Source organism: Scatophagus argus, chromosome 1, assembly GCF_020382885.2.
Source record: "Scatophagus argus isolate fScaArg1 chromosome 1, fScaArg1.pri, whole genome shotgun sequence".
Lineage (NCBI taxonomy): Eukaryota > Metazoa > Chordata > Actinopteri > Scatophagidae > Scatophagus > Scatophagus argus.
This window is the reverse complement of record NC_058493.1, coordinates 21,610,348-21,631,869: the sequence shown is the minus strand read 5'-3', so window position 1 is coordinate 21,631,869 and position 21,522 is coordinate 21,610,348. Positions and strand designations below refer to the sequence as shown.

General features: G+C 41.4%; 2 protein-coding genes across 4 annotated transcripts; both read left to right on the top strand.

Moving 5' to 3' along the window:
- The first annotated feature begins 262 nt into the window (after positions 1–262).
- Positions 263–9,323, top strand: LOC124060295 (cytochrome P450 27C1). The gene is made up of 9 exons (XM_046391077.1): positions 263–720; positions 1,785–1,975; positions 2,274–2,473; positions 2,850–3,059; positions 3,986–4,149; positions 6,414–6,580; positions 6,863–6,941; positions 7,153–7,356; positions 7,860–9,323. Exons 1-9 carry the CDS (start codon positions 430–432, stop codon positions 7,977–7,979), a joined length of 1,626 nt encoding a protein of 541 aa, XP_046247033.1. The 5' UTR covers positions 263–429; the 3' UTR covers positions 7,980–9,323.
- Positions 9,324–9,581: 258 nt separating this feature from the next.
- On the top strand, positions 9,582–20,228 carry rbm26 (RNA binding motif protein 26). 3 transcript variants are annotated; one of them, XR_006843546.1, is made up of 23 exons: positions 9,582–10,071; positions 10,246–10,364; positions 10,506–10,624; positions 10,766–10,863; positions 10,954–11,225; positions 11,722–11,994; positions 12,098–12,337; positions 12,501–12,641; positions 12,805–12,945; positions 13,210–13,318; positions 13,443–13,599; positions 13,934–14,119; positions 15,080–15,181; positions 15,287–15,355; positions 15,449–15,559; positions 15,653–15,727; positions 15,859–16,026; positions 16,333–16,437; positions 16,581–16,784; positions 17,677–17,763; positions 17,870–17,983; positions 18,410–19,236; positions 19,402–20,228. XR_006843546.1 is itself a non-coding variant. In XM_046391041.1 (22 exons), exons 1-22 carry the CDS (start codon positions 10,013–10,015, stop codon positions 18,497–18,499), a joined length of 3,036 nt encoding a protein of 1,011 aa, XP_046246997.1. In that variant the 5' UTR covers positions 9,582–10,012; the 3' UTR covers positions 18,500–20,228. The 3 variants fall into 3 exon arrangements, 2 of the variants coding, with proteins under 2 accessions (XP_046246997.1, XP_046246984.1); XM_046391041.1 differs by having other exon boundaries at positions 15,083–15,181; positions 18,410–20,228; XM_046391028.1 differs by having other exon boundaries at positions 18,410–20,228.
- The last annotated feature ends 1,294 nt before the right edge of the window (positions 20,229–21,522 follow it).

Here is a 21,522-nt window from a genome sequence, read left to right as displayed (position 1 = left end):
AGTGTATGTATATGGTTTAGTGTGACGTTGATCACATTAATGTTCTTTCAATGTGTGTGTGTGTGTTGTGGGACTGCAGACAGGCTGATTGATTGGCGTGATGTAACAGTGTTTGGAATACACTCCTTTTCCAGCGAAAGAGTGAATCCAACAGCTTTTTTTTTTGGTGGAACGCCCACAGAGTTATCCCTCCCTTCTTTTGAAGCGAACATCCAATCCTCTTCCACTTCTGAGGTTGTACAAGCAACTATTTAAAAGCGTTCCACAATACAGTCCCATCTAACATTACATTACCACACAGGGAGGGCTGCGTCTTGCACGTGCCGGGGACATGCTTTTGCAAATGTGAACTCTGCGCTTTTAGATTTTGCAGGAGATTCGTTCATAGATCGATTTTGCTCAGTGAAACGCCGAAAAGTGTCAAAAATAATGGCAGTCCTGAATAAGTTTACGACAGCATGCTGGAAGAATTTACAGGGCGACCGGCTCCATAAGCAGCTGTTCTTCATTTTACGCGCCTTACACAAGTCAGCAGCCAGCGAGGCTTTTGGAATCCCCGCGGCTGGAGAACAAGCCATGCCTGAAGGACTGATCACACCGGCGGATGCCGGCGAGAAAACTACAATCAAGACCCTGAAGGCGATGCCTGGACCCAGCACCTTGTCCAACTTGATCGAGTTCTTCTGGAGAGACGGGTTTAGCAGAATTCACGAAATCCAGGTAACGTTGTCCATATATTAATTTTTGGGAGCTTTATGTTATTTTATTGGCAGAAGAAATCTTCTGTGTAAAACTAAGAGGAAAACCAATGGTGTCAGAGCCTACGTATTCTCCTCGTCAGCCAAGTTTACCACCTATGCGTAAAATGGCACAAACCGTTGCGTAAAAGCGCACCAGGAGTTTGACCACTGGTCAGTTTCCCATCCAAGGTATGAGTTTTGTAACCGCCTTCACGTGAGTTACGTGAAACACTAAACGTGTTTCCTCCTTTTCAGGATGGAACAGATAATCTCTTTTCAGCACTTTGGTAACAGTTGGTGGCGAAAATCTTCAAAGCTTAAAAGAAGAAAGTGTGTAAATTAGCCAAACGTATGTGCCAATCAACATGACAAAACAAGACAAAAAAAGTACTTGATTTGAATCATGAATACACCCCCTCCTTTTCTTTTGACAAATTACACCTTTTTCTAACTTAATTTTCTGCATTTAAGCATTTAAGTCTAATCAATGCCCAGTTGTTAAAGTGAAAGTTATCTTTCCAAACCGCAATGCTGTTACGTAAAACTGGAACACACGTAGTCATTTTTTTTTACTACATCAGAGATTGTCTCTTAATTTGACCTGAGAATTAGTCCATATGAGAAGATCCACTTTTACTGACAAAACATTCAGACAGATAAAGTTAGCCTGCCTTTAGGGTGATGGGTAAATTCTGATTTAAATAATGTCATCATTACAGAGTGGTTCTACTGGAGATCTAATGACACCACTGGCTTGGCTGGCATGCAATACTATTCTGAATAAATATATTCAGTTACAGTTATTATTTGATCTGCATCAATTTTATAAAATCAAAAAGAGTTTTTTTGTGTATCATCTACAATATGTACATTTTTAGGTAAATCATAGATTTGACCTAATAACCAGTATGCACTACATTACATTTAGGTTTTACAAAGAATATGTCAATATAATTTACTCCTGGATTTTCAACTGATTTTCTTCAACTGTCAAACAAGAAGTAAGTATAACTACTAATTTTCAGTGTCACTGTTGCTTTATAGATGAAGCACAAGAAGATGTATGGCAAAATTTTCAAATCCCGTTTTGGGCCCCAGCTGGTGGTTTCAGTGGCGGACCGTGACCTGGTGGCTGAGGTGCTGAGGGCCGAGGGCGTGGCCCCTCAGAGAGCTAACATGGAGTCCTGGAAAGAGTACAGAGACATGAGAGGCCGTTCCACTGGCCTCATCTCAGCGTGAGTCCCCTTCAGTCTTTGACCTTTCATTTTAACGAGACAGGACTTCAATATCCATATTTGCAGATCGAAAATGAAAAAGAATGTGCAACATTTTCAGGATCAGGTCAGATCTAGTGTGCATGCTCTTTAATTCTCAGAACTTTTGCATCCATAAACTCTACTTGCTTCACTCAGCATAAACAGTTTATCAATGACTTCACTGCTATAATTCTTTGTTTTAGACATTGTCTTCTCTTAAAATAAGAGACATGGAAATGGCAGAAATTCATCTCTTCCCCTGTTTCCTTTGTTCCAGCGAGGGAGAGGATTGGCTGAAGATGCGGAGCGTGCTGAGGCAGCTCATCGTGCGTCCGCGTGACGTAGCTGTCTTCTCTGACGACGTGAACAAAGTGGTGGACGACCTAGTGAAGAGAGTTTGCATTGTGCGCACACAGGATTCCGACGGAGCGACTGTCTTCAATGTGAATGACCTCTTCTTCAAATACGCCATGGAAGGTTGGTAAAGATCCTACAAAGGCTCTTTGCAATGGAACTGAAACAAGATGGATTGAAATTGGAGGTTAGGGGGCTGCCTGACGAAAGGTAGACAGAAAGAGTTAATGTCAGAGCCAAACGGGAGAAATAAAATGTACACAAACTAAGTTGTTCAATGTTTTCACATTTAGATTTTCCACATGGTCATACTTGTCAAGTCCTGACAATCCATCAGCATCTACTAAAGTTCCTACTGTGCTTAAATGTACAAACAATTAAAGTACACCTTTATTACATTCCAGTAACTCTTACCCAACAAGCGATGGGTAAAGATTCCTCGTCGTAGCTTTCCAACTGCACCAAAGAGATTATTTAAACGCTGCCTTGGTCTTCACAGGTGTGGCAGCCATTTTGTACGAGTGCCGATTAGGCTGTTTGGAGAACGAGATCCCCAAGGAAACTCAAGACTACATCAGCGCACTGCACCTCATGTTCAGCTCCTTCAAGACAACCATGTATGCCGGGGCGATCCCCAAGTGGCTCCGACCCGTCATCCCCAAACCATGGGAGGAGTTCTGCCTTTCCTGGGATGGCCTCTTCAAATTCAGTAAGTGGTCTACAGCTTTGATTGGAGATGGGGTGGGGGGAGGGGGACATTTTAGGACACTTGTGTATTGTCTTTTAGTATATTTGTATGCTCCCATGAACTTTCTGCTTGCAAACTATAGTACTTAAGATATTTTATTACTTGAGATTTATTACTCATATTAAAAGAAAATTGAAGGAGAACTACTGTGCTTCCATAAAGTCAGGGGACTTGTAAGACACAGAATATATAAAAAAAAAAGTGAAGCAGAGGAGGCAGGGCTATCCTGACTTATAGCTCCTTGTAGTTATCAGTCTCCAAAAACACTGAATGTTTTGGAGGCTTTGTTATGTATTTGTAGTCTCCAAACTAAAGCCGTCATCAGGAATTATGTCTTCAGACTTGACAATGTTTCTCCAGGGCCACAGAAGACATTATAAAACAGTTTTCACAGACCCTGGACTAATATAAGAGCCCACAGGGGCTTCTAAGGAAGTTTACCTTTAAAAGGCACATAGTAAGGTTTTTTATTATTAGTATTAATGTCATTATCTAAAAGTACCATGTTACATGTTTTCCGGAACTGCTCTCTTCAGTCCAATGAGTTGATGCCAATTCTTTATAAAAAGACCATTATATAAGTAGTTTTTGACTTGCAAACGTGTTAGGTAATGCTTTCTCTGTGGTTCTTTTTAAAATACAAATCAGTAAATCTTTGGTCTGGTTGAGTATTTGCAAACTTTTTTGGATTGATTGCCTGGCATCAATAGAAAGGAATGTTGATTTGCATATAAATCTCTCCTGGTGTACCGTGGGGTTGTGGGAGTATGGGGTCCCTCTGTTGCATAACCTGTTCTTTCCTCTCTTTTCTTTCCCTCACTACCCCTCGCCCCCTTCGTCCCCCTTCTTCCATTCATCCCACCTTCTCTGTCTCTGTCTGATCCCAGGCCGTATTCATGTTGATAAGAGGCTCTCAGAGATCAAGTCCCAGCTGGAGCATGGAGAGGAGGTGAAGGGAGGGCTGCTCACACACTTGCTCATTACCAAGGAGATGAGCATAGAGGAGATCTACGCCAATGTAACAGAGATGCTACTGGCTGGCGTCGATACGGTGTGTGTTTACAAAAGTGTCGAAGAATTTTTCAGTTATGTGACTAATAAAGGATTATCTTATCTTATCTGAATGTATATAGAGGGGTATGAGAAGCGTGGAGGTGCAGTGAGTGTAGCAGGAGGTGGAGGGACTGGAAGTTGCACGTGTGTGTGTGTGTGTTTGAGTCAGTGTTGAGTTTCAAGGGTTGGGTTTCTGGCGCCACATCCATGCCTCTGTGTAGCTGTGCCAGCGTCAGGTCAGAGCAGTGAATCGGGGGGTTACACGGTGTCCCACTGACAAACTTGCACTCAGATTTAGTTTCTTGTCGTTTGTCTCTTTCTGTTAGATCTACACAGGGGGAGCTTTTGTCTTTTTGTTTGTTTTTTTTTTTTTTTTGCTTGGCCAAACATCTGTGTTGTGTGTTCATGTGTTTTCACATTAGCTTAATTACTGTAGTTAGTGCTTGTTATCCTTTAATTAAGACTGCTGATTTAATGTCAGTGAAGTATAATTTATTTGGGGGGAATTTTATACCCTTTTAATTGCCATGTGAATGAATGCAGAGATAGAACATGCTGGCAAGGACTGTGGGCATGACATGACAAAGATCCTGGGCTGGATTTGAACAGAGGAGGTTACTTTTACAGATCAGATGCCCCACACACCCGACAATTCAGACAGAGAAAATACCAAAAATACTACCAAAAAACAAAAAAATCAGTTGCCCAATGAGAATGATTTTAATCAGTTTCACACTTGACTGGTGTGTGTGTGCGCCTACTGTGTGTACATGTGCGCAGTTACTGCCTAATTTGTTTGGGGTACTGTCAGATCAATGAGAATTATGGGTGTAGAGTGTTTTGCTCTGAGCTAGGGGCCATGGGATAAAAGGGTGTGTGTGTTTTTGTTGAACTTGTTGCAACGGCCACGTCCTGGTAGGGGGTGGACTTCGCTGAGCCATTACTCTGTGGTGCATTTGCCTTTACTCAGCACACACAAGAACTGTCAAGACACGTTAGCCACAGCCAGAGTTATGACACGGACTGGGCAGAGGTGAGATGGAGGGGGAGGGGAAATAAGGGGGTGGGCCTGAGGAAGGGGGATGTTGTCATGAGACAGCAAAGATTCGGCAACTGGCATCATAAGGCGGGGAAGGAAAGAATTTGAGAGCTTTTGTCATAAGATTCCTCTCTGGCTTTGTCTGAGGTGTTGCCAGCATCTGTCCCAGCTGGGGCTGATTGGGTGCAAGTTGGTTTGATGGGGAGAGGGTGATGACAGAGTGGGAGGAAGAGGGAGGTGGGAGATGGTGGAAAGGATGGCGAGGCTTCTACACGGACAGACTCTTTTGCTCATTAGTTAGTCCACGGAAGATACTGACCTTAGACTGACCTCCGAGGTCTATTAAACAAAGCTGCCCCCTCTTCCACCCGTGCACTTGACATATGTGGGAATCAAAGCGAGCATGCCAGATGGAAATATAGACAAGTATGATGTGGGCTTGGGCAACAAAGCATACAGTGTAGTCAGGAAAGACAGGATGTGAATACAAGAAAGATGACACCTATTTCCATATCATTTGCTCATCTGACCACATCACTGTGAGTAAAATGTCAGTGACGCCGGAGTCAGGAAAAGGAAGTGTTGAGACAATTGGGAACAGAAAGATAAGTGAAAAGAGTACGTAGGTTGGTTACAATAAAGGAAAGAGGAAATGAAAATGATCAGGGTGTGTCGCAAGATGTGTGGATTGTGTTGGCAGAGGGAGCGCATTGAGGAGCAAGAGAGCGAGCAATAATACGGCTGAAATGTAAAAAGTAGAGGGAGGGTGAAGTGGCTTACAACTCCATTCAATTTCTGTGATTTCCTAATTAATTAGGATTATTTATATCTCTGTGTATCCTCACATGTTTGATGTAAACAGCACACTGTAATGCCATGAAGCGTGTGTCACAGCTGAGTGCATTTAATCGAGGTATGGCTGGATGAGAACGAACGGCGAGAGATCAAGACGAGGGATAAAGGGCTGAGAGCGCAGCTGGTGGCAGAGTGGACCGGAGCTTCTGCTGAGCACGTGGAATTAGCTTCCTATCCCACAAAGCCCCTCACTGTTTCTCAATACTGACGTCATGGAAACTCTTAACATTAACTGCCATTGCAGTCAAATCTGTTGCAAAACATTAAGAAAAAAAGGCAGCATATCCACAGAGATTTGAGGGAAGAGCTAATGAATGACAGTAATGTACCACATGTAAATTTACAAGAAGCCCTTTCTGTTCTTGTAGACATCCTTCACCCTTTCGTGGGCCAGCTACCTGTTGGCACGGCACCCGCATATACAGCAGCAAATCTTTACAGAAGTGACGAGGACTCTGGGACCAGGAACCGTCGCCACAGCTGACGATGTCCCTCGTCTGCCCCTTGTGAGAGGGCTGGTCAAGGAGACTCTCAGGTACAGACTGGATTTTTAAACTCCTCCAGCTTTTTCTTCTCTAGTTGTTGATGTGTCACGTGTTTTTGGTTGATTTTCCCTTGCAAATTTAGAAGCAGTTCAGCTATAGTTTAATAGACTTTTAATATTAGGGTTCGCCTTTGTTCAGCATGTTTACAAGTGTCTTGAATTTGTTCATTATCTTTCTCTGTGTGTCTCTTTATCTTAGAATGAAACTTTGTAAGAGGATTAATGTATGGTGCTGTTGAATAACAGTCTTTGTGTGCCCCTCTCTGGGAGCAGGCTTTTTCCAGTTCTCCCAGGGAATGGACGGATTACCCAGGATGACATGGTGGTGGGCGGATACCTTATCCCCAGAGGGGTAAGACTTCTGGAGACACAATAGATACAAGTCTTCACGAGTGTGCATGTGCTGAAGAAAAAGTATGACCATAAGAGTCAGCCAAAAACATTACAGTGGAACCAGATGTAACATGATCCTGCATTACTCATTTCTCTCTTGTACAGATCCATGTGCGATACCCCAGCTGTTTTCATTACGCAGCAGACATTTTTCTCTTTTCTCACTCTAGACTCAGTTGGCCCTGTGTCACTACTCCACATCTTTGGATGAAGAAAACTTCCCCGATGCTTTCGACTTCCGCCCGGATCGCTGGATTCGGAAACATTCCACAGACCGTGTTGATAACTTTGGCTCGATTCCCTTTGGCTACGGCATCAGGAGCTGCATTGGCAGGAGAATAGCAGAGTTAGAGATGCATCTAGCTCTCACCAGGGTAAGGATTTTATTCACTCTTAAATACTAACTGCTTGCATACTACATGCATGAGTGAATTAAGTTTTAATTTTGTGTCCTGCATACCCAAGACACAATAAATTCAAAATGCAGAAGATCCAGAGATCACAGTGAATAATGAAATAGTCCCCTTTGTCCTTCTTTCCAGGCTTTTGATACCAGGTTAAGGGGCCTAAACTAAACAATCATACCATTTTTTGTGAAACACCATAAACCTTCAATGTTTTGCCAGGACATTACATGGAGAAGCGACATTTCTGAATCATCATAGCTTATAAATTGTAAAAACTGAGACTCGCTTTCCACTTTTCCCAAATCACATAGCTCACACAGTCTCTGAATATTTTTGAATCTGCCAATCCAAGAGAGTGCATGTCAGTTCCAAACTGTACTACTGAAGATGTTTGGCTTCTATAGACAAACAATGTACATACGAATCAAAACAATCTGATTGACATCACCGTGTTTTTGCTTCTTGTGCAGCTCATTCAAAGGTTTGACATTCGCGTGTCTCCTCTCACTGCTGATGTCAAAGCCAAAACCCACGGCCTGCTCTGTCCCGCTACCCCCATTCACCTGCAGTTCATCGACAGAGAAAACTAGACGCAGACTCATCTCTGTAAGGTTTATTGTATGTTTTGAAGTGCTGATTCATTATTAGTTTGTTTTTTGTTTATTTTTAAGACACTGCTTTTAGTACATGCTCCACTGTTAGACTGTAGATAGTGAGCTGAGACTGAGGTTTTACTCAGGCAAGAAATGTGTCTCACCTTCTCCTGTTTCTTAATGCGGAGGACACAAAAATAGTACTGGACTGATAATGTAAAGATTAAAGCTGTTCTTGTATGTATATTATTTGTACTTAGTGAAAACCAATGCAGTTTGGACTGTCACTCCTGCCATTCATTCTATTCAAAGCAGTGAGAGGAAAAATGAACCATATTCTAGGTACTCAAACTATATTATTTTGTGTTAATGTGCACGCATGTAATGTGCACACTCACACTGTTTCCTACCTGTTTTTGAGAAAGTAATTCACTGAGAATGTTGAAGGGCAAACATGAATGTATTGAAAATGAGCTGTTTTAAGAGGTACAGTATGTATATAATGAGCTTTATTTTGACAATGTTTCTCAGACCAAAATTTTGCTGCGGATTGCATTTTTTTTTCCTGGCACCACAATGTTTTTACTCACACTGGTATTACATTATTTTATTCCATTTATTGTATATATGAATGAAATAATACATACACACTTTTTAAAAAAATATTTTCTAATTAAAATATATAATTCTAGGTTAGGACATGTAGCTTTTTAAAATAAATAGGGTTGCAAATAATAATTACTTCAATCATCTTATCTTATTATTATTATTATTATTATTGTTATTATTACAGAAGTCTATTGAATGTCAGCTTCCCACCCAACAGTCCAAAACCCAAAGCCTCCTCATTTACAATCATAAATGACAAAGACAAATGGCAAATCGTCACATTTAAGAAGGTGGAACCAGCAAATGGTTGACATTTGTAAATGAAAATTGACTGAAATGATTATCAAAATAGTTTACAACTTTTTTCCTTTGGACTAACACTAACTAATCATTGCAGTTCTAATGCTCAAATAATGTGGGCATATATCTACTTTTTCACACGACATATTTTGATTCAGAAAGGATGTTCAGTATTTTCTGAATTTACTGTTTAAATATTTTTACCAGAGCATCAGTTAAATTATGATTTTATTGAGCGAGATAATGTATGTTAGAGAACAGGTCTTGCAAGCGAAAGAGACAAGTTGTTGGATTGTACCATTTTGAAGAATCACACTGGTTTGCATGGAGGAAAGTGGAAACATTTTATATCTTTGTTTTGTCTATCTGTACCTTTTTACTGTAGTTCCAGTTAAACCGGGAAACAATAAAATGATCTAATTATTGTTTTGACATTGTGTGTTGTCCTTTGTCAAGGTCGACAAAACCTTTAAAATGCATTGCTGTAGTAGAAAAAGTTGTTATTTTTAATCTAACTTTAAACTACTACTGAGGCAAGTTAACTGTAAAGAGGAATATCGGTTCATCGTTGTTGGTACTTTGTAATTTTGTATTTTAGTTAATTAGGATTTTACAGGGCCATCCTCAGTGGCTGACACGAAGAAACTCTCGCGTATGCCTGTGGAATCCTCTCGCGATAATTTACCAACGAGAATACAAGCGGAAGTAAATAGTCACTAATGGCATGGTTAGCTAGTGAGAGGGGATAAAGTAGCAAGTGATGCGCGGACGGTCCATAAGTTTAACGGATACGAGTCATTTATCGCCTTTAGAGTTACTTGGTTGAGCGCTGATAAATAATAGACTCACCCAGCCTTCGTCTCCATAATAAATTGACTACGAGAGTGGAGGAAGCGTGCAACACGTTTGTACCCTGGAACGACATATGCTAACGTGGCTAAGTTGGGCAACGTTATCGCGGCTGTTTAGCTAACGTCGTTTTAGCACCACAGCCTAGCCAAAGACTAAAAGAGGATAGTTTCACCAGCTAATCTCGGATACACTTTTAAACAGATATTTAACGTCACCCCAGCTAGCGTTAACTCTGGCCGCGGGGGAAGGAAGGTTAATTTGGATCTAAGATGATCATTGAAAACCTTGATGCCTTGAAAACATGGCTGTCTGATACTCTCGAGCCTATGTAAGTAACGCTAGCTATTAGCCACACCACTCTAGCTCAGTCTGTAACACGTTATTTCAAATAAACACTGAGTAAATTACACGTAATGCCTGAGATATCATCAGTTACCGATTACATATTTATTCAGACGTTCGTGTTCCTTATGCTTTTCTTTTTTTTCTTCACAAATTCCAGCTGTGATGCAGACCCTTCTGCCCTTGCAAAGTATGTTGTTGCTTTGGTGAAGAAAGACAAAAGTGAAAAGGAACTTAAAGCCCTGTGTATAGACCAGTTGGATGTATTTCTTCAGAAAGGTAATTAATCCCCGTTACGTGAAAGCGTTACTTTGTTAGCCTCTTTGATTTATCGATTAATTCTGCTTGTTAGTTACCTGTATATCAGCATGTAGTCTTTAATTTGCACTTTACTCATCTCAATTTTACACCTTTTCTCAGAGACCCAGCCATTTGTGGACAAGCTGTTTGAAGCCATTAACAACAAAAACTACCTCCCCCAGCCAGAGCAGCAATCCTCTGTAGTCAAAGTGGAGAAAGATGAGCAGAAAAAAGATGAGGTAATATTCTTATAAGGTCTAAAATTTCCAAGAGGTCGAATATCTAAAGATGTGCACTCAATGGCACCAAACAATATGGAAGACCTCCCATGTTAGTAGCCATCTTAGACCAGCAATATTTATGCGATTTTACTTTTTTAGGTTCAGACAAATCGGGAGGAAGAGCGGGAGAAGAAGTTTCCTCGGCGAATGAATCACAGTCCTCTGCAATCAAGCTCACGCTACAGCAGAGATAGCAGGTGTGCACAACGGCCTCTTTCAGATCTGTTTAATTCATCTTGTATTTACTTTTCACTAATTGTCATGTCTTTGCTTACTCACATTTTAAGGAGAGGAGATGACCGTAAGAGAGATGACCGCCCAAGGAAGAGGGATTATGAACGCAACCCACCAAGGAGGGACTCTTACCGCGATCGGTACAATCGCAGGAGAGGCCGCAGTCGTAGTTATAGTCGTAGCCGCAGCCGGAGTTGGAGCAAGGATCGCATGCGAGACCGCGACAGAGAGAGGGATAGGGATAGAGACAGGGATAGAGATAGGGATCGAGATCGCAGCCGGAGCAGGTCACACAGCAGAACCCGCTCCAGAACCAGGAGCAGAGGTAAGAACATGACTGATGGATCTAACATAATCTAAGGCTGCAAGTTACCACTACCAGCGGAATCACTTTGTGCCAATTTAAACCTTTTTCTGTTAAAGGAGCAGTAACACCAAAACTTAAGTTTCAAAACACTACTTTTGGATCTTGCAGTGTGCTCAAAGTTCATTTTCATTTGAACTTTGATCCCGTTTTGTCGCTGAACTTTGTGTTTCCATACAGATTACAGCCGACAAAAGGGTTTCTTAAACTCAAAGATTACCTCACGTGTTTGTCTGGTTTTATATAGGTGTATTTGGTTTTCTTCAGCGTTAACTGTTTTTGTTTATGAATTATATCTGATTTAATGACATATTGGCGTTGAGTTGACACATAGTGATAGCAGCTCAGACAGCTTATCATCAGTCGACAACACAGACAGGTCTGGTTTCTCGCAGGTATGCATGCCATAATTACCATTACCTCACTTTTATATTTGGCAATTCTTGTCTATTTGCAGAACGAGATTCTGGGAAGTTGAAGTATGATCATGATCACAGGTCAGAAAGTAGCGATAACTACACCCCAGCAGTCCTGGTCTCCACTGCGACCACGTCACATTTCCCTGTGCCAACACTGAGCAGCACCATTACAGTCATCGCCCCCACCCATCATCACAGTAACAACACCACGGAGAGTTGGTCAGACTTCCGCCCTGAGCCCCCTGTTGATCGTGGTCCTTTTAATAGGGGACTACCCCCTCAACAGAGGAAGCGATGTCGGGACTATGATGGTAGGGAAAGCTAATTGAATTTTTTTTGTGTGTAGCCTGGCAGTATTTATTGTTTTTAGTTATGTGTGTTTGATGTTCTACATATGTCTGCTGTCTTTTCCAGAAAAGGGATTCTGCATGAGAGGGGACATGTGTCCTTTTGACCATGGAAGTGACCCAGTTGTGGTGGAGGATGTCAATTTGCCCAATATGCTGCCCTTCCAACCTCCGCCAATGCCAGGAGTGGATCCACCACCACCCCCAGGCCTTCCACCACCACCTCTCATGAACCCCCCACCAGTGAACATGCGGCCCCCTGTGCCCCCACCGGGCTCGCTCCCACCCAGCCTTCCACCTGTTGCAGGTAGGAATCCAGATTTCTCTGAAATTTGAGTTTATTTGTTCTGACACATGGGTTCAGAGAAGGGGCAATCAGTTAAGGTGAATGAAAGGAATAACAGTCTTTTTTTCAAATGCCAATTAAAATGTAAATAAATTGTATTTTTGTTTTACTCTGTCTCACACAGGTCCGCCTCCTCCGCTTCCTCCACTGCAACCATCAGGCATGGATGCTCCTCCCAATTCTATCACCAGCTCTGTTCCCACTATTGTCACTTCTGGGATGCGGCCCTCCCTTCCCCAGGCCCCAGTGCCACTCTTCACCCCAGGTAGTGGTTTTGTTACAAATTCAGCTTTGTACTATCTTACTGTACCTTGTTGTGCTGTTTTGTGAGTTCTCTCTCTCTGTCTCTCTCTCTCTCTCTCTCTCTCTCTCTCTCTCTCTCTCTCTCTCTCTCTCTCTCTCCCCCCCTCTCCCCCTCCCCTGATCAGACAACTATGAGTCAGATGTGTACAATCCTGAGGCTCCCAGCATCACTAATACTTCCAGGCCGATCTACCGCCACAGAGTCAATGCCCAGAGACCCAACCTGATTGGCCTCACAATGGGGGAGGTGGACCAGCCGCAGAGAGGTATTGTTCACATCAACTGAACAATCCGAGCTTTGAATATATTGTCTTACAACATGCATGTACTCTCATCAACTATCATCAGTATGCTTAGTACTTTTGCCAATATAATGACCTGTTACTTTTTTATAAACAAGGAGAAAACCAGTAGTAAGTGCTGCTGTTTTGGCTGTTTCTGTAAAAGTCTTGCCTCAGAGTTGTGAGCTTTTTTTCCTTTAGCTGTGTTGTAGTCTCAGAGCTGACCTGTCAGAGTTTTTCCCTGAACAGATAAGATTCCAAACAATAGTATGAGGATCGTTATGGAGTCTGATTCAAGAAAGAGACCAGCTGTCTCCCATGATGGAGGCCTCCCTTGCAAGAAACCTTGGTTTGACAAGTAAGCCTTTTCCCGTAATGTCTTAATAAAAGTCATGTGCTGCCTTCAGAGTTGTTGGTTAAGCACATATTGACTCAGCTATGTTCCTCATTGAATTGTTTGACAATTTTTCTTTTCTGCTCAGACCCAACTTTAACAAACCAAACCACCAGGGTTACCACAAAAGAGTCCCATTCTCTCCGAACGCCAAGCTGCTGGTTCGGCAGATTCCCCCTGAGCTCAACAACATCAGCAAACTCAATGAACATTTCAGCAAGTTTGGCACCATCGTCAACCTACAGGTCAGTCCTTATGTGGTACTGTAGATATGAACGTCACAGCTTTGATGGTTAGTACTCAATAAAATATCTTGTTATTGTGTACTGCAACAAGGGATGAAATTGAAAATGCCAGTGAGAACTAAAGGCCTGGAATCTGAGGTACCTAAAAAGTACTACAAAATAAACTATCTACTGTCTTCCAAATGCTGTCATGCACTGTTTTTTTACTGTGATGGACAGTAAGCGGAAGTCACATCATAGTTCCTCTTGTGTTCATACGATAACTTAAGAAGTTAAGTTTGAATACACCAGCTGGTCGACTGCCTCATAGTAACATTTTTATTTCTTTTAACAGGTGGCCTACCAGAATGACCCAGAAGGTGCGCTGATCCAGTTTGCCTCTCCAGACGAGGCCAAGCGAGCTGTGCAAAGCACAGAGGCCGTTCTCAACAACCGCTTCATCAGGGTGCACTGGTTTCGTGACGATGGGAATGATGGCCAGTCTAACTCACAGCAGCAGCCTCAGACACAGCCAGCCATGGTAAAAAGTTTATTTTAGAATTTTCATTCATAACATGTGGTTCTTGTAAAACATTTGTCTTAACACAAACAACAAATGCTGCCAGTATTTGCCAGTAAGGATAAATATATTGAAACAAGATGCACTTGTGAAGTCAATTCCATGTGAGTCTCGAAACCACTTAGTGTTTCGAGTTTTTACTTAAAAGGAAAAAAGATTTTTGGGAGACTCAATTTATTTGTTAAGCAAATGTTTTGAACTAAATTGTTTTAACAGTTTCTACAATGAGTCTTGCATTTAAGCTTTTTGTTGTGGTTTGCTGGCATGTTGCTTCGATACAATTTATTGTACAAGTGCACAACTGGCCAGAATTGAATAACATGCATGCAAGATCTTGCATGATTAGACTTATAGTTATAGTTTTATATAGTAGACTTGAAAAAAATATTTAGAATACATTAAGGTTTTACTGTTGAGGTTTCTTTTGTTGGATGGTAACATGCAGCAGTCATCTCTTGATTAGAGAAATCCTTTAAAGAAGTGGCAGAGAAAACAGTTCCTTTGCCATCATCAGCTTAAATAGAGAGTATTTCAGTGTATCCACAAGTTTGCTGTGTTTTCGTCTTTGTCATTTTTCCTCTGTGAAATGTAACACCTGCGTCATGGGTGGTTTTTTTTCTTTTCTGAATCATGTGAAACTGGGCATTACACACCACAGTATTGGTCTGCAATGCCCTTCACATTCTGTCACTTAGAAAAACCTGCTTCATTAATGCCAGCTCTGCCTTCCCCCCACAGTTACAATCCAGATAGCGTCTTTCAGCAGTTTTTGTGTTTGAGTTATTTTAGCTGTTGTAGGAAGCCAGTAAATAAATGTTACAGGTACACCTCACAGTCCAGGACAGGCTGTGGTGGCTGTGTTAAAATGCACTAAAGCTGAATGAATCCAGATGAAATGTTACTAACATCTTTGTCATTCAGCAGCCCTCAGCCACGTCTCTGAAGCAGTCTGTCAAAGACCGCCTCGGACCCATGCTCAGTGCCAACTCTGAGCCCCCCCAAGATTCCATCCTGGCCTCTCAGGTATGTGTGTAGGGAAGAGCGTAGAGTGTGTGCTTCTTCACATGTACTTGTCCGAATCTTGAGGAGCTGTATATAAACTGCAAGTATTTTTCCCCTTTGGTGCAGAATCCTTCCAAAATGTCAGTTAAGGACCGTTTGGATTTCTCTGCCAAACCAACAGCTCCTGTTGACAAAGTAAGTGCCCACTCACTTTTGACAGTTAATGGTTTTTCCTTTTGGAATTTCTCTCCTTTGGAATTGTATAAATGCTTTGTGTTATCCCTTTAGTCCCCTTTTCAGGTCTTTTCGACGTCTGTTGGCCTGACAAAGACTGTGTACAATCCTGCTGCCCTGAAGGCAGCCCAGAAAACCTCAGAGGAAGCCTTGAAGAAGAAGCAGGTGAGAGGAGGAATGGAGGGAATGATGAGAAATGGTGGAGGCAGTGAGAACAGCAGGCAGTAACCTAATCATTTCCCATAATTCCTTTTACAGGAAGCTCTAAGACTACAGCAGGATGTGAGGAAGAAGAAACAGGAAATACTGGAGAAGCACATTGAGACACAGAAGGTAAAATAATCTGTTGTAGGTAGCTGTGGCTGATGATTGTGTTTTATAGTTGTCCAAGTGCCCTATTGAAAGCAGTACAAACAAAAGTCTAACTTACCGATTGTCTGTTTTTCTGCTGCCATCTTCTGCAGCTCCTTATATCCAAACTTGAGAAGAACAAAGCAATGAAGGCAGAAGATAAAGCCAAGATCATGGAAACACTTGACATGTTGACCAAGAGTATCACCAAGCTGCAAGAGGAGATAAAGGGAATCTCAAGCAGCAGCAACCCACTACGCACTGCCAAGAGCAAGGCCCAGGTACTGTTTACTCCCCGTTTGTGTAGTGTGCACACACACACACACACACACACACACACACACACACACACACACACACACATCAGTATCACACATCAGTGTAGTTTTCATCAGTATTTTACTTGTATTAAACTAGCTTTCATTCTGCATTTTTATTTTTTTGAGATTACAGAAGATGTATATTTGTTCATCTAATGGTACTAAGTCAAATGCAACTAGTGTGTTTTGACTCAGGTTGTCCATTTACCCTTGAATTATTACATTGCATCTTGCAAGGTCGTCTCACCTGATATTGTATATGTCCAGGCACAGAAGGAACTGCTAGATGCAGAGCTGGACCTGTACAAGAAGACTCAGGCTGGAGAGGACACTGCTGTGTTGAAGATGAAGTACACCCAGCTGCAGATTGAGGTAGTGACTTGGTCTTGAAAGAGTAAACTGGCCCTCCAGCTTAAAATTAAGTGCTAAAATGCAAATTGCCACCAAGATGTCAACCTGATATCTGTGCTCTGTTTGACTTTTTTTTTTCCATCCCTGTTGTTGTTTTTACTCAGGCAGCCAAAAGGGGACTCCTGTCACCAGGAAGAGGCCGGGGGGTCCATACTCGGGGCCGTGGTGCTCTCAGGGCCCGGGGAAGGGGCTCCAGAGGGCGGGGAAGAGGCGTGCCTCTACATGCAGTCGTGGACCATCGACCACGAGCGCTGGAGATTTCTGGTTTCACTGAGACAGACCGTGTGGACTTGCTGCCACACTTTGCTGTAAGTCAGCCTAAAACTGTGACTCACATAACAGACTTACATGCAGCAGTCAGTTCAAATTTCCAATCCTCATTGGACTATTAAAAAAATATTGCAGCTCCTGAACTTTGGGTATTGCACAAGGTTATATTTAAATTTTTGATGATATTATGATGAATTGTTCAGCACCAATACCATGGATGTTGAAATATTACTATTGATTGACGAAAAACAGTCAACAGTGTCCTCTGGTGGGCTTAACTGCACAGTGCAAGTGACCCACCAACATTGCAACAGCACACAATTAAAGTTGGATATCTAGTAAGTCCAAGTAAGAATATACTGACTGCTGTGAAAATTCACCTTCATATTGAGCTCACGTTCACTCTTACCTTTTAAGAAGGGGCAGCCGTGGCCTAGAGGTTGGAGAAGCGGCTTGTGAGGTCGCTGGTTCGATTCCCCCACCGGACGGGCAGGAAAAATTTGAGTGTGGTGGAGTGATAATATCCCCACCCCCCATTAGCTGGCTGATGTGCCCTTGAGCAAGGCACTTAACCCCCAATATATGCTCCCCAGGCATTTGATGCAGCCCACTGCTTGTGTTTCACTGTATGTTGCATGTGTGTGTTTCAATCAGTGATGGGTTAAATGCAGAGAAGTAATTCATTAATTAATTATTTTTTTTTAATAAAAAAAATATATATATAATATCCACTTGCAGGGTGTCAGATGGCAAGTATGGTCACACTTATCCAGCTGTGCACTGGTTCTCATTTTCCGAAGAACTCAGTAATGCAGCGTCAATGTTAAAAGCAACCTGTAGAAAACAAAACAGCACAAAATCATTTATAATTGCGATTGAATGAGTCATTTTGTAAAGTGACCAAAATGTTGTGTGTTCACAATTTTGAAGCAATTTGGAGAGATTGAAGATTGCCAGATTGATGAAAACAACCTGTCTGCAGTCATCACTTACAAGTCGAGAGCGGAAGCAGAGCAGGTGAGTCAACCTGAGTCAAGTATTCAGTCTTTAGAGTTTACTGTTCCAATAATGAAACACATTTTCCACATTTATTCTCCTCTAAACATGTACTTTCCATTTTCAGGCGGCTCTTCATGGGGTGAGGTTCAACAACCACACTTTACGCCTCTCCTGGCACAAGGCCGCCATGACGCTCAGTCCAGTGGATGCTGACGAGGCAGAACCAGAGGAGGATGAGGTTTGTGGACTTTTCTCACTTTGCATACATTTGATAATGAGCCTTACAAGACAGGATGGATCATATGTTTATACTTGTAAATATTGACTTTAAGTGGAGATGTTTGAATATTCTCTGTTCTGATACATCAGAAAAGCTTATTTGGTTACCTATCTCCTGTTGTTACACGTGGAGAACACAAGATGGAGCCAACACACATTACAGCAGGGATTGTCTTAATGTGTCTTGTGTTTTGTATACCGTCATTGTGCATTTGGTCTGTCTGCAGTGTGATGCTCTTAAACTGAGAGTTTAGTCCTGCTTGAGACATGTGAAATACGCGTCGCAAACTGAGTGCTGATAATTAAATTATTATTTTTTTACATTTTTGTTCATTTTACAATCATTGTAACTCGCTAATCTCAGTGTTTGTTTTTCTCCCGTCAGTACCCGGAAGAGTCGCTGAGTGACGACGCATTGCTGCAGGATGATGACGAGGAAGAGGACGACAACGAGCCGCGCTCCTGGCGCAGATGAAAATGAGTCAGACGCTCTTCCTGGCTGCATTGCTGTGGAAGATGAGCAACAGTCCAGCAACTTTATAAGATTTCAATGCCTGTTTATAAATCAACAAAGGCACATTTCACATTGGATAGACCTTTTTTTTCCATTCACAATATTTAACTGGCAGAAGAACCATGTGCGAGTTTGATTATTTTTAACAATTTAACAATGGTGTTTTTTTTATTGCTCTTAATGTAGAAATAGTTCTCTCTTTTTTTGTTATTTTGGTTCACAAAACACAAATAGTTTGTCTAGACATCTGACAGTGGATCACTTGTTGAACTTTCAGTTTAAGAAACAAAACCTGTGTTGTAATTTAACTGAATGACAGACTGTAGCTTTTGCAGAATAGTATTAGGCTGACTGATTTAAATGCTCATGTGTAAATATTTTATGTCTGTGTTCAAACAATTTGTATGAAAGCTTGGCTTCTCAGTTCTTGGCTTTTCTTTGGATTGTACAAAAAAATAAAGAATTGAAATGGTCAGAAAACAACCTGCCAAAAACAAAACCAAAAAAAAAATACAAAAAAAGACAAAAAAAAATGTGGCAGTGAAAAAAGAAAACAAGCTGTAAAATGACCATTTCAAAAAAAAACAACAAAAAAACTTCCTCTTCCACTAAAGAGCAAAGTTCCTGCAAAATTCCTACATCAATTTTTTTTCTTTTGATCTTGGAGCGGTAAGGTAACCATGTGTACAACACTGAAGGTAAGACCATCACATAATCCGATTGTATTTTTTTATACAGCGTGTTCAGATAAGTTCTAATTATTGCCTCACCTAACAATCTTTATTCAGAGAGCTCAACTGAAATATACTCCATGTAAATACTAATACAACAATAACAGAATATTTGTGTTTTCTTTGTTGCAGGAGCCGTCTGCCTGCAGTGTCCATCTACAGCTCCTCTCTAATATTTTCAAATGTTTTCTTGTGTGTGTTGCAACTGTCTTTATTTGGTGATGTCTTAAAATACGTTTTTAAATCATTTTGGTGATTGTGTGCTAATTTCCTGCTACAAGTTCTTGAACCGGTTAATGACGTGCAACACTATCCAAGAACTACTTATTTTAATGCTGTTATCTCAAGTTAAAACAGTTTATTATTTTTTGTTTTTTTCATTAACAAGGTGCACAGAGTGCTGGTAGATCTATGCTGCTTTGGGTTGAGTTGTACATGTAATTATTTTATAGTTTTGATACTTTAGATACTCTCAAATGGGGTTTTGGTATCATTTTACCTGTATCATGAAAACACTAAAGCTGAGAACAGCTGTATGTTCAGTTAAATAATATAATGCCATCACCTCAAGATCATGTGTTAATTACAGCGTCATCGCATGAGATGGCTTGTATTCAGAGCTTGTTTTCTTGCGACAAAGAACATAATCAGCTTGTTAAAAGGTTGATCACTCATGTTAGGCCACTTAAGATATTCACCAGAGATCAACAGCTCACGCATGGCAGCATTTGTAGATGGTGTTTTGACACAGCAACAGATTTATGCTGAAAATGTCAGATGGAGGAAGAGCCTTTATTGATCAACGCATCAGACTGTTCTTCAATTGTGAACTTTCTTTATTATAGAATAGGATGTACTTGGGTGGCATTCATGCCATACTGTGATCATTGTAATTATGAGTTTTTTTAACTTCACACGTCAACGTTGAAAACCCACATTAAACCCACATTTAACAGGAATGTGTTATGTTGTCATTGCCTTGTCTTCTGTGTAAAAGGCCTGTCTCAGCAGTTTTTATCTGTCAGCCTGTTAACTTATTCTTAATTTTGAGCTGTGAAGGCCTGCCCGCCAAGCACGGGTTAAGATGTTCTTTGAGTCGTGGTGTTTGGGTGAAAGGGATTTTGCTTTCTGCAAGGGGTTTGGCAGACACCACAGTACAGCTCCCACAAATCCCTCAGCCTTGAGACAGGACAAATAACCCAATCAGTGTCTACCAGCTCAGTGTTCCTGGGCCACCCCTGGTGCCTGTCAGGCTTTCAGAGATAATTGTGAGAAATCAGATTTGCGCTTGTGGAATATCTGCTGTTTATCATTTAAGCCCTTTTCCCCTGCGCCACCACCAAAAACACCCTCCCTCATCGCTCCGTCTCGGTATGGGAGCGTTAAATGCCCCCTCCTGCTGTCTCATTTACCTACTGTGGTGCCGCCGAACTCACACCGGCGTCTTTTATGATCAAACAAGCTGTTGCAGTTTTACCTGCACACTTGTGTTGGTGTGTTATGAAGCTATACTTTTTATCTGTCATGTTACTGGTTTAATTGACACAAATACCTGACAATTGTTTAGTAGCACTTAATGGAAGGGCTACGCAAATAAATGTGTTAGAGGAAAATTTAAGACTGAACCGCATGCTGCCTTCAGCAGTGGTATGACCAGCATGCAGGAATGTGTGAGAGTTCAGCCCGCCTCCCTGTGCGTCTCAGTGGGCGGAAGATGTTATACGCTCTGTGTGAGCTCAGAAAACTTGGGCTAACAAGTTTACGGCATCTGTGTCATCCATTATATAAATCTTTACTTTCTGATTTGTGTCAAAGAGACAAATGGCATGGAATTTTGGACTGGGCTGTAATGATGATTTTTCTTTATTTCTTTTTTTTTGTATGCCCTAGGAAGATGAAATTGAAAGTCTCTGGAAAAAAAAAAAAAAAAGATACACGTCCAAAGTCTTACTTTTGTTTGCTTGGAGGTTGGCTGTCTGTCAAAACGATTGTAGTTTCTTTTGGAGGCCCTCAAGGGCTCAAGAAGTCGGTCATATGGATATGCAACAATCAGGAAGATGCATAATATCACATGCTTCTAATGTATTTATTCAGATTCATTTGAATATTATCCCTGAATTTTCACCACACAAAAACATCACTGTATGCCCATTAATACCAATTACCATTTAGCCAGTGTTGTAGAGTAATACGTACAAAATTCATCGTAATGGATAAGTTCAGTAACACAGCGTTTTGGTCACTTGCTGTATA